This window comes from Macrobrachium nipponense, chromosome 2 (genome assembly GCF_015104395.2).
Source record: "Macrobrachium nipponense isolate FS-2020 chromosome 2, ASM1510439v2, whole genome shotgun sequence".
In the NCBI taxonomy this organism is placed as follows: Eukaryota; Metazoa; Arthropoda; class Malacostraca; order Decapoda; family Palaemonidae; genus Macrobrachium; species Macrobrachium nipponense.
Genome location: NC_087201.1, coordinates 53,783,066 through 53,796,318, shown reverse-complemented (window position 1 = coordinate 53,796,318; position 13,253 = coordinate 53,783,066). Strand labels below are relative to the sequence as shown.

At 38.0% G+C, this 13,253-nt stretch overlaps 1 protein-coding gene across 4 annotated transcripts in view; it reads left to right on the top strand.

Annotated features, from left to right (window-relative positions):
• Nucleotides 1-13,253, top strand: part of LOC135220588 (glucose-6-phosphatase 2-like) — a 275,548-nt gene that overhangs the window by 246,841 nt on the left and 15,454 nt on the right. For all 4 annotated transcript variants that reach the window (XM_064257847.1, XM_064257845.1, XM_064257844.1 and 1 more), the window contains exon 4: nucleotides 400-606. In XM_064257847.1, the coding sequence (XP_064113917.1) occupies nucleotides 400-606 (207 nt within the window). The remainder of the gene's footprint in view (nucleotides 1-399; nucleotides 607-13,253) is intronic.

Genomic DNA, 13,253 nt, shown 5'->3' with positions numbered 1-13,253 from the left:
AGACGAAAGCTAGCTCGTATAACTGTAAGCTCCATCAAATTTCTATCTCTTCAGTGGCAACTTTGATCTCATCCTGTTCGTAAAAGAATATCATAACATTGGCATAGTGATAACTTTATGGCAAATGCAAAATGAAATTTGCTCTGTTGGTACTCACTTTGCTGCCTCTACATCGGACCTCAAGGAATCTTACGGTGAAATGACACTTCTGAAAAGTAACTAAGCCAATATTAAAACTCCATTTCTTTTTATCATATCTTTCAATGACTATAAATTTTCACGACAAGTTAATAGTCAATTTAAAAGGGAAATAATGGTTACTCCACAAAACCCAAAGGTACATTGAGTTTCTCTTTGACGATTAGGCCCATAACAAGTAAATCTGTCTTTCCCTTTCAGGTTGATGGTAGGGGACAGACCTTACTGGTGGGTGAACGAGACCAAACTCTATTCCAAAAGTCGTCCTCCCATCCTGCTTCAGTTCCCCAACACATGCGAAACAGGTCCCGGAATGCCGTCTGGTCACGCTAAGCTCAACGCTGCGATGTTCTACATCTTGGTGTCAGCTTTGAATACGATGGTTATTTCCAAGACAACGCTGTTCACGTGAGTTTTCCCCTTCTTCTTCTTCTACTGTGTAGTCTTTAATTGTCTTTTGATTTAAGTACTGTCAACATCAGCCTCTGTTAGCCGCCTGATAGTCAAACGGTATTCTACTGTGAAAGTTTCTAACATCAGCCTAATTACCCGTTCAAAAATAATTCTGTGGTCTCAGTTCATACTCAGTCAAGTTCCAAGTTCAAATCTCTAGTTTTCAGCTCAGTTTACGAAGTACAAACAAACTTCAAGATATCGACTTACACTTCCAAGGTCCAGGTAATCAGCAAAACCACAGCTTACCAGTAAACTCATTTTCAGTTGCACCGTTTTTATTCATGAGCACACTTTATTTAACAAGAATTATTCGAAGCGACGCGGAAGGGTCACGTGACCTCTGCTGTCGCTTAAATGTGTTTGGATCGAGGAATTGAAAACAATATCACTTCCTAATGACTAATTAAAAGAGGGAAAAGAAGGGAAGGGAACAGCTGTAATGAAATGGAATAAGGAAAGACGAAAAAATACTCATATGTGACATCCTGTAGGCGTCACCTCAGTGAATAAACATTGACTGCAGAGCTCAGCATTTTCCAAGAATTCTTGTTTCTGCTTGTGATCGTTTGATGATTCAAGAGAATATCCTCTTTATCCTCATCGTAGTGTGGTAGTGTCGTCAGTGCACCTTATGCGTTGCGCTGTTGGCATTACTTCAGTTTTTTTCCAGCGTGATTTCGGCCCCAAGCTGCATCCCCTTTCGTTCCTTTTACTGTCCCTCCGTTCATATTCTCTTTCTTTCATCTTACTTTCCATCCTCTCCTAACAATTGATTCATAGTGCAACTGCGAGGTTTTCCTCCTGTTACACCTTTCAAACCTTTTACTGTCAATTTCCATTTCAGCGTTGAATGATCCCATAGGTCCCAGTGTTTGGCATTTGACCAAAATTCTATATTCAATCAATCAAGAGCGTATCATAGTTTCTAGGTACAGTTGCTGCAGTCAGTGCATAATAAAAAAACACTTCGTGGTAGTGCAATTTGTGTTATTAGCGAAATATGACTTTCTCTCTTTAGAATATCTGTGTAAATCAACTTTATCATTCCCCTGGTAGTCAAGATTTTTCAGCCAGTGACCGCCAGTGTTGACCCGGTTTTGTTGCCGAGATATTCGGCGTCGCACATAATTATCCTTGGAAGTATCAGGATTCAATGTTCGCTTTTCTCACACCCAAGACACATACACGTATAAGCAGTAAGACGGTGGTATGAGAAATTAAGACTTCGAGTAGAAATGTATTGCGTAATTCTACATCTGCGATGTTCATATATGTTGGGGAAGAGCTGAATATACAACGGAATTTTTTTTTTCTTGACATCATTCTTCATGTCTAAGCCGCAATATTATTATTTTATTAATATCATCACAAAAATGCTTCAGCATTGGCACGTCGAACAGGCCAAAAGACCGTCATCTTGCAACGCAGGCTGCCACTGGACTGAATGACCGAACGTGAAAGAAGTGAAGCTCAAAGTCCCCACAAATAAGACCAGATGAATCAGATGGATGGAAAGAGATTGGTCTGTCAGTGCAAGCAGGGCCAATAAAATCATTTAGCGCTGGTCGTATTGCACAGTAACACAAAACTGCAAAGTATTAAACTCCAAGATATTGAATGGGAGGAAAGTTTCACATATTGAATTAAGGAGTTCTATAACCCCCTTCAAAAAATACCTGAATACAAGCGTGTTCTTTGTAAATCAGAAGCTATTCCCGCTTCCCCGTTGTCGAATCACCTGAAAGTTTTAGTCAGACTAAGATAGTTTTAGTCAGACTAAGATCTTTTCCTAAACCCCTTTTATAGTTTTAAATCATGAGAACACGTGTGCGTCGTATTACGGCTTTCGTGGAAAAATGTAAGTTCTAAAATGATTTAAAATCGTTCGAGTAATATCGTAGAGTACATTGAAAAAGCTATTGTTATTGCTTGAGATTGAAATCCATATTCAACCAGATATTCTAAGCTAGATGAGCATTTGTGACTTTAGCAAAATCGAATGTAGTTGACGGTGAAAAAAGGGAATTCGACTGTAGGCCTCAGTCCATGGCCAGAAATTCGGAATTATCTTTTCTGTAGAATGAGATGAAATTAAAGTACGACAACACTATTCATACAACAGCATTTTAAAGTAATTTAGGTTAATTTCGTAAACACTATTTTTCAATGGGAAGCAAATTAAAGATATAAAAGGAAGCGGCCGAAGAGCAACTTAGCTTGTTATCGGTTGGGTCATAAGAAATTCGAGTCATTGTAACAGTGAGCTGTTTCCCGGCCGGCAGTGCTATTCAAACACTCTGTGTACCAGAAGTCAGCTGTTTATTTGCTGGCTGGGAGACATAAAACAATCCGATGATGACGGATGCTTGTTTTTCCTGGCTCCTATAACCTTCCCGCTTTTGAGGGACAAATCTGACGTTTTATTCGAGGGAAGGGTTCATCTCTCTCCTTTTTAGCCTCTCTGCTTCACTGCCTTACATAATAATATGAGAATATGAAGAACCAAAAAAGAAAAAAAGGAATTTGAGATGTTTATCTGACATATTTTGAATTACAAGAATGATCCTTAATAACTTATGAAGTCTCGAACAAGCGCAGCTACAAGACTCGCATGTACCAACTGCGTAATTGATGTAATTTGAGATGCACTTCCGGGCAGCGCTCCCGCATATTTGTTGTGTCTTTGTACCTCCATTTTGAATATTCATACGTAGCTGTATGGTGTTCCGCAAACAAAAGAACCTCGGTGCTATCCACCTGGATGGTTGGCAGTTTGGTGCTTTCGCATATTTAATGGTCATTTTTAATCTTCCAACGAATTTTGGAAGTTAGCGGATAAACTGATTTATATGAATCCGTGTAAGTGCATTTATTGGGCGACTCCTCCAAATCATTAATGTCCAATGCCAATGAAGATTTATTGATTTGTGCCCCCTTCGAATTAGTGTCTCCTGTTAGACAGTAAAAAGTAGGATTTTTCTCAACCTCAACTAATGAAACCAGGTAAACTATCTCCGTAGATTTATGTACTCTAATCTGTTCCGAATGTGGATACACCTTCCCCCGTGTCAGCTTTCTTGCCGACCTTGACAAATAACCGGATCTGGAAGAGGAAGTCTTTGCTCATACGGTTTAGCAATGACCAAGGCAGGTGCTGTGTGGATGTTTCTTCATCAATTATGTGGCTTGAAGTGTACTAACAGTATTGGTTCGCAGAATTGGCTAGATATCTTTAACGGCATCAACTTTGCAACTCGTGATCATGTATTCTAGTAGTGGTAATCAATATGTGTTTGTTTTCATGCGCACCCAAAGATGACGGGATCCTGGTGCTATCAACAGACGTTCTCATGACCTTTTAATTCGTTCCCCTTGTTCTCGTGCGTTCATTTATGGTCTCTGGGTAGTCCTATTTTGATGCGTGTCTGAGCACGAAAGTGCTATGACTGCAATTTTTATTTATTTATCTATTTTTTTCTGTCGGTATTATCGAGGGCGTCAAATTGCACAGCGCCGAGAAGAATGTAATTAAGGAGACTTTTGCTTGGTAACCAGAAAAGTTATTTTGAACTTTCTTGTATGCCTAAATGGGAGTTGAATTCATTCAGCGTGAATCGGATTTTTGTCACAATTTGTGTGTGTGGTTGAGGGGACGAGGAGTACTGGACTTGGAGTGACTTGATTGGCCTTTTTCTATTGAGGATCAAAGTCGTGAATGTCATTTGAATAATGCTGTTTACTGCATGACCTGCGGCAGTCACAGAACTCCGAAACACGTCATCCACTGAACATGGAAGCTCACGAGTAGAAGGGAAGCTTTCGCTTTTCACTCAGAATGTAACGAAAGGCGGAGAGATGAGGAGGTAGAGAGTGTGTAGAATCATAGCATTAATATTGTAAAGATCGTAAGAGTTAAGAAAAAAAATGAAAGCCTTGGTTTTCCAGGAAAACTAATCTTGCTTTTCAGGCCGAGATGGCTGCATCACTGTCGTTGCCCTCAGGTTGCAGACCTTTGCTTTGAAGGTGTTTATTCTTTTGGTCTTTGCTCTTTTAACTAAGGCTCTGCGCACGAAGCGCTTTCGTTTGTTTTTCTGAGATACATAAACTAGTCTATTATTTTTTATAATAGTTTCATATTTGTAGTCTCTCTCTCTCTCTCTCTCTCTCTCTCTCTCTCTCTCTCTCTCTCACGCACATTTTTCCCACCAGCGAGCGCGTCCTTCCTTATCCCGTGGTTAAAATCCTCGTACATGTTTACCCAAACTTGAGCTCTCAGAAATGCAAGCTTAATTCAACACGAAGTTGAAATGTAGCGACACGATAAACCCTGATCCAATTCCACATTAGCCTGCTTGCGGGCGTCTGCAATGTCTGCTGTTGTGCGAACATAAACAAACATTCCTTTAAGCAAAACGCGCGTTTATAACTGGACGTATTCTGCAGATGCTCTTAATTATCTGTTTTGCACAAATGTTTTTATGAAGGGAATTGACCTTAGCCGGTCACCTGATGTCATAAACGATATAGATATAAATCGTGTTTGAGTGATAATATCATGATTTTCAGGTAGATAAACAAACGCATAAACACGAAACACACAAACACGTCATGGCACGATATTGCATCGCCCGCAAGAGCCGGTGGCAATAACACACCAGTGCGATAAGGCTGAACATAACGAATGCCGGGAAAATAAACGCAAATATTAGGGGACATGGATTATTCTGTATTTATTCATGTCCTTACGTAATCTATTTGCATTCGTTTTCGGATATGGAAATGGCGGGATGGAGCTTGCATTTCCTGTGTTTCTATAGCATCCCAAAGCAAGTGCTTTTGTTACTCGGACAGAGTGTCTTCATTATAATTCTGTTCATATATCTTTCATTTTGCTTCCATTTGTATATGTAATATGCTTGTTGTTTTGTGTTGGGTTTTCGTTTTTCCAGTATTCGTTATCTTGTATATCTCAAGAATAAGTTTTTTATTTATGAGTCTTCTATAGCACCATTCAGTGAATTTTTCTAACATGTTTAGCTGCAAAACAAAATGATACGCAATTAGACTTACAGAATGTACGAAGTGGGTTTTAAATTAGAGTATTTTATGTAAATAAATGCAAAGGATTTCCTTTCCATTTTAATCTCTCTTCAGGACGCTACTTCCCGGATATCATGATTTTACATCTGGGTTATAGGTCGGTCGATCTTATCGTGTTATTGACATTACTGTAAGTTAAATTTTACTTTTCTATCTCTCTCTTTTCTCTCCTCTCTCGTCTCTCTCCCTCTCTCCTCCTTCTCTCTCTCTCTCTCTCTCTCTCTCAGTTTTAACCTGTCGGCTGCGTTACTCTTGCATGAACTGAGAATACTTTTAAGGACATTTAATCCCTCGCACAGAATAAACTTTTTATTCGCTTAATTATTAGTTTTAGATTATTCGTGTTTTACTCTTTATCACTCCTCACAGTACTCCGAGGTATCTTTGAGGTTTGTTCCCCCTCTTCATAACCCCCCCCCCACCCCCCCCTTTATTTTTTATACAATCGCCCCACCTGCAAGGGGCTACTTCTCTTGCTCATCCAGTTTTACGATCCAAGTCCACTTCGTCTCATTTTCCCACCGACTTTGGAAATTATCTATTTGCTTTATTAAATCCGTTGTATCCCCCAGAATGAACTACCCCCTTTTTTTGCTTCCAGATTATCTTCCACTTGTCGGGATAATCTTTTGATCGAAGCCTTGGCATCTGAAAGGGCCGGGTTTTTAAGGTCCCCTCCCTCTGTGAGTCCGTTGGCAAATGCTAATTTCTCTTTCAGGGATTTCCTTGATTTCTTCTCTCCCCTTTTCAGACAGCGTCTTCAGTTCTCTTTTAGAAGGAAATTGCAACTTGCTCTCGCCGCTTCCGACGACGTCGTATAAAGTAGGGAACATTTTTCAGTCGTCTCCCTTTGTTTAGTTGGGTTTTTTCTCTGTTCACTCCTGTGTTTGGCTTTCATCCATTCTCCCCCGTGAAGTATTTTTATCACTTGATTCCTTTTAGCATTTGGTCTCTGGATAAACGCTAATTTCGTTTTGGAAGGAAAGTCTCGGTTATTGGGCAGCACTCTACTGTTACTCAACTTGACGTTACTCCCGTTACCTTTTGATCGATGCTTATTTTGCCTCAGTGGATTTATTGTCTCTGTTCCCTTTTATCTCTGGTTATAGTTGTCTGAAGACGGGCATGACGACAAATCCTTTCGAGTCTATTATTCTCCAGTAGGTGTTTTATTGTACCGTTTATGTCTTTATGCTTTCAGCCACCAACCACACCACCACCTTCATCAGTTTCTCCAGTTTCATTGCAAGAAGATAGATAATTTTCTCAACAAGAAAAAACATTGCATAAAGTTTATCCTTTTTATATTACAGCACAACATCAGTTGACGCTTATTACACCTGGGGATTTGTTCTTCAAGAAGTGTCGTAGGCCAAATACAATACCTAAGCATGCCGTGGCTATTGGGATGTGGAATGTAACGTAGAAATCTTGAGAAGAGTTTAGGTTATGGAAGGGGGTAAGGAACTGCCACAGTCTGTTAACCCGTTAACCTTAATTGAACCTTCATACACCCAAGGTCTAAACGTGGAGCCAAAAATAACCTGGCAGTTTTAGGGAGAGGTTATTTTTTTTTTTTTATTCCAAATAACATTTACATTCAGACATAACTCTTGTGCAATCAGCAGAAACATATTATTAAAAAACAGTTTCTCCGTAGGGGGTAGTGCCGTCAGTGGACCTTATGCGGTGAACTGTAGGCATTACTTAAGGTTCTTTACAGCGTGCCTTCGGCCTGTAGCTGCAACCTCTTTCGTTCCTTTTACTGTATCTCCTTTCATATTCTCTTTCTTCATCTTACTTTTCACCCTCTCCTAACACTTGATTTTTAGTGCAACTGCTTTGAGCCTTTCCTCCCGTTACGCCTTTCAAACCTTTTACTGTCAAGTTTCATTTCTGCGCTGGATGACCTCACAGGTCCCAGTGCTTGGCCTTTGGCCTAAATTCTATATTCAACTCAACTCAATTTTAAAAAAACAGTTCAAAAAAACAGAAGTCATGAAAACACTAGATCTTTATAATACATAATACATAGAAAAAAAATCGCCAGATCTTGGTGATTAAGATGTTGTTGCGATAAGCTGGTTTAAAAGGTATCATTTGTCCAACGTTTAATAGTCTTGGGCATGGAACAAGCTCAGTTATTCTATCATTTGAAATAATATTCTTGGCTGGCATTCGCCTCTTGCAAATATAGTGTTTACAGTATATCTTCTGCATATATGACCATTTCTTCGCCATGGAAGTTGTTAGTATAAAATCAGTTCGTGTGTTTTGATGCCAGATTTTTTTAACGGGAAATTGCTGACGCAAATCTTCGAAAGAACACGGTGAACCTTTTCGATTTAGCATAGTTATGGGCATGACGAGCCACCTTAGCTCTCTCTCTCTCTCTCTCTCTCTCTCTGTATGTGTGTGTGTGTGTGGTATCATTCCCATCCGGTTTTTAATGACCTTATTATTATTGATTATCCAGAAGGCGGTTCCTTAAGCATCATTTGAATCGACTCAGAAAACAAGTTTCTACTGAATGTCCTACGACATTTAATCTTTCTGTTTAATTCTGATCATTCCAAGAGGACATTAGCAAGGCAGTGCTGAAGCGTAATGGCTATGGACGAAGGACAGATATATGTTTAGAAAAAGAAGTGAGCAGACATTGATTTAATTAAGTAAGATCTTTTAGAGAAACGGGGGCGGGGGTGTGAATCTCGTTTTTCAGAACGTTCTGAATCATATTGGGTGTTATGAAAGGACAGGAGATAGACCGGAGATTATGAACTTTTTATAGACAGACTCTTTATTAATGCTTATGGGATTAAAGGGGGACTGGCGAGATGTGGTAGGATTACGATTGGATGTTAAGCTGGGAACAAGGGGAAGAAAAAAATTGTATTAGTTTAAACTTTTCTATGGAACTAATAAACATTTTATCTCAAACGGCGGAAGGTCAGAAAATAGATTATCTGTCAACGAGGAAAGGGAGAGAGACCATTAACTCGAAAGCAATTCAGATTATGACAAATGAAATTACTTTAAGCATTAGGAAAAAAGCAAATCATGTTTGGAGAAATTGGGAACATAATAGAGGGTATCTGTAATCATACAGAAGATAGTTAAGCTATATAATCTCTGAATTCGTGAGAGAGAGAGAGAGAGAGAGAGAGAGAGAGAGAGAGAGCTTTGTTATGTGAAGCAGCCTTTTCTTATGCTGGAGAAGAGCCATATTTATTTTTGCTTGTCTCTTATACTGTCTAATTTCATCAGTTCTGAAATTTTCTTAAAAAATATACATTTTGTCACGACAGCTATTCTTGTTGTTAAGTTTGAGTGTGAAGGACAATCTTAATCAATTTTTTTTAACACTAATAAGGAGCCGAATGGTATCAAGCAATCGTATGAACCGATTACAGTGTTATTTTATTTTTTGTGCTTTTATGCTGCACGTTGCTGCTGTATTCTAACGGGGCTTAGGCAGTTCTGACCACCGGCTGCCAGTTGACAAAGTTTTCTCACGAATCAATCGCTTTATAAGAACAGGAATGAAGATGAACCATTAGAGGTAGAACAACACATTCATTTGGCGTGCCATTGTTACCATCTGACAACATTATTATTACTGATTTCTGTATTGTGTTTTCCCTTGATTTTGAAAAGTTTGTATGATGGCACCACAGAATTGGTGATTCTTTTAATTTAAGCCAATATTTTTGCCCAGGTACATTTTTCAAGGTCACAGGTTAATTTGAAGATCAGTACTTGAGGCTTAATATTCCCTAGACCGCCAAAATTATAATGGGTTGGTATCTCTGGTCTACAGAATCTTGTTCAGGCCTGAACGGCCGCCAGCATTTGGAAGAGTGAAGTACTTCCAGAGTGATGTACTTTCCTTCTTAACTTTTCTCCAAAATGTTACACTACTTGCTGTCACCTCGAAAATGTTCTCTCTTTTAGGAGTAAAAGAATATTTAATATAAATTTATGACTTCAAAATGTTTTTGATAATTCATAAGTTGCAACAATTATATTGCAGTGCAATTTCATGGCGTAATTTCATTGTCGAATGGTAGTAACTTCATCAGAACATATGCAGTTGAAAGCAAGTGGCTATTATTATTATTTTATTATTATTATTATTATTATTATTATGATTATTATTATTTTATTTTATTATTATTATTATTATTATTATTATTACAATATAATGTTAGCCTTAATTTTTGGGTGCACACTTCCCATCAACGATAATGCTTCTCTTAAATCGAGAGAGTAACAGAACAGATAAAAATTGAATTCACTAAATTGACTGGTTGGAGCTTACTGAAAATATGACACCTGCAGTTTTTCTTAATTTTGAATAGTATTCGTTGCCATTACGGTATTTTTTGTGAAATCGTTCGATTCGATAATGAAATGAGAAACGTCGCATGTTGTCTATAAAACTCAGGGGCGAGACCAGAATTCAACACTAGTTTTAAACGTTATCTTTTCATTTTTGCGCATCAAATCTCAAAAAAACGCAGAAGCTTGTTAGGAGATTTTGCATGTTGCTTTGGACTCTGCTTGTCAGAGCTGTGCATCTAAACTGTCATGATTATGTTTCCTCCATATTCATTTACATGTTAGAGAATGTGAATGAGGTTCGTTCACTGGCGACCGAAAATGGAAAGGAACTGATGCAGGTCGATGAAATTCGGACAAGTGGTAATAATGGAAATAACGAATATCTTAAGTGTAGCATATATATATATATGTGTGTTTATACACACACACACACACACACACACACACACACACACACACATATATATATATATATATATATATATATTGTTTATTTAATTATTGATTTATATTATGTATATAGTATATATAAATTACTTATCTAATTATTTATTTATATGCATATATATATGTGTGTGTATGTCAAGTCGTTTGTGTGTAGTCTCATAATTGAATGCAACGAAAAGACATTAGTGGATGAAAAGTACAGAGCAATTATCGTAGGTGAATACGAACGCTGTAAACTGAACCGGTTATGAAAGCAGCCGTGGCTGAGGGCTGAGGGCTGCGTCAAATTGCTTTTGTAAGAAGGGAATTGGCGACGCCTTTAAGCCTAATCAACAGGTAATTGCGTTGGGCGTGGCCTCTCTTTCACCCCCACGCACGATAATGATCTGGGTTCTGTTGACACAGCCTAGAATAATGAAGCAGTTGCACTTGATGCGGCTTAAATAGCTGGCGCCTCTGAAATTAATTAACCTTTGGTGAGACCCGATGAACATCGGCCTCCCACGGCCTCTATTTTTGTTCATTCCTTGCGTGATGAATTCTGCTTGATGATTTTGTTCTTTTACAAGTCATGTCTGTAATAAGCAATCATTTGAATAGACAGGTATCCTTAAATGTTAATAAAATATCGGGTTTAGAACTTAATTTTACGAGCGCCCACAGTCCACATATTTCTGTTTTCTTTATTAATTGTTCATGAATGATGGAAACATTATACCAGACCCCACGAGCTGTCATCATTTAGAAAAAATGAATTGCGTTGAAGATTGCATTTTACGTCAGAAACATTATAGATCAATTTAACATGAAAAGTTCCTGAATTTGATCTATAGATTTTTCATGGGTACGCAAACCCTAGTCTTACAGATATTACAGATTTTTTTCTTTTCATTGAGATTATTAAATGCATTGTTGTTTTAATAATCGCCGTAAACTATATACCATTTCGTTATTCCTGAATCGAAGTAACATCTATCCGAGAATGGAACTTACATCAGTGGATATTTGTGAACATAATTGTGTTTCCCATCTTCAATTCTTCTTTGGAAAATAGCACAGTTTCCCTCATTCAGTTTATCTGCAGTCTCCGGTCCACTGCTTGAAATATTACCTGGATTCATGAATAATGAATATGGTATGTAGTTTACGACGCTTATTTAAACAATACATTTAATAATCTCGATTAAAAGAAAAAATCTGTAATATCTGTAACACTAGGCTTTGCGTACCCATAAAAAATGTATTTATCAAATTCAGGCAATTTTCAGTTTAAATTGTTCTATAATATTTCTGAAATGAAATGCAATCTTCAACGAAATGTATTTTTTTCTAAATAATGAAAGCTCAAGGGAAGAATTTTGAACATATGGTTCTCTCTTATGCCTCTTGGAAGAGAAGCACTCACCCCTCTAAGTCTGTTCAAAGTCTACATTCTTCCTCATTTCATCCATCTCTCTGTCTATTAGCCCTGTTACACACTTGGAAACATTGTTTGGAAACAATGTTTGGAAACGGTTTCCAAACAGTTTGGAAACTGTTTCCGAAAACTTGATTCCAAACAGTTTGGAAACAGTTTTCAAACTGTTTGGAAACAGTTTGCAAATTATTTGTAAACTACTTCCAAACAATGTTTCCTGTCCACACCTCAGTTGTGGTCATGTCTGTGATGAGTGTAGAGGTTGCTGCAGCAGCGTCTGCATTTTACTTGGCACTTTTGATAAGTCAAGGGAGGTGTGGAATTTTTTTTGAAAAAGGACCCTATGGTGATTTGCTTTTGGCGGCTATCCCCGTCAACGCATCCATCTTTTTAATTCTATTTTTGTAATCCACATTTGTTTCATCCCAGAATGTTGGGGATGAATGCAGCAATTCAATTAGTTATAGAGTTTTCTCGGCAGACCACATTGTGTTATCACTGCAAGTCTCGAGTAGGTACTAATTCATCGTCGCCTCGGCCGCACACACACACACACACACACGCACACACACACACACACACACACACACACACACACGCAGTGTTTCCCATTCTGGATGGGAAACAGTAATTCGTGAAATGGTGTTCGGAAATGGTTTGCAAACAGTTTGGAAACAGTTTCCAAACTGTTTAGAAACAGTTTGTAAGCAGTTTGGAAACATTGTTTGCATACAGTTTGGAAACAGTTTCCAAACTGTTTGGAAACCGTTTCCAAGCTGTTTGGAAACCGTTTCCAAACATTGTTTCCAAACAATGTTTCCAAGTGTGTACGGGGGGCTAAGTTTTTAATAAGTAGCTGCCTCATCTTTTATATTTGTGAAGGAACACAGATGAAATTTGCGACTATGCTTAGGTATTTGCAAAGTCATCTTTCTGCATGCATGTAGTAAGTAGGATATAATACGGTGACCCTCCCCGATTTAAACAAAAAATGAAAGATAAGCTACCGTTCTATTTGGAAAAGATAGTTAATAAATTTGAAAAGTGGCCGAGTCTTTCGAGAGACGAGGCAACCTAAGGGGAAATGGGTTGAAAGATGCCTTAAAGCAAAACGTGCGGGGTTTAATAAAGTACATGGAAATAAAAGCAATATAATGAAATAAATTAACCTAATAATGGTGTGTTTACTCATTTTTTAAAAGAGAAGAGCGTGATACTAGCTAAACCTTATGATTACAGGAACAAATTTTAGGAAATAAAGTGATGAGGCTGGGAATACAAGAATATATAA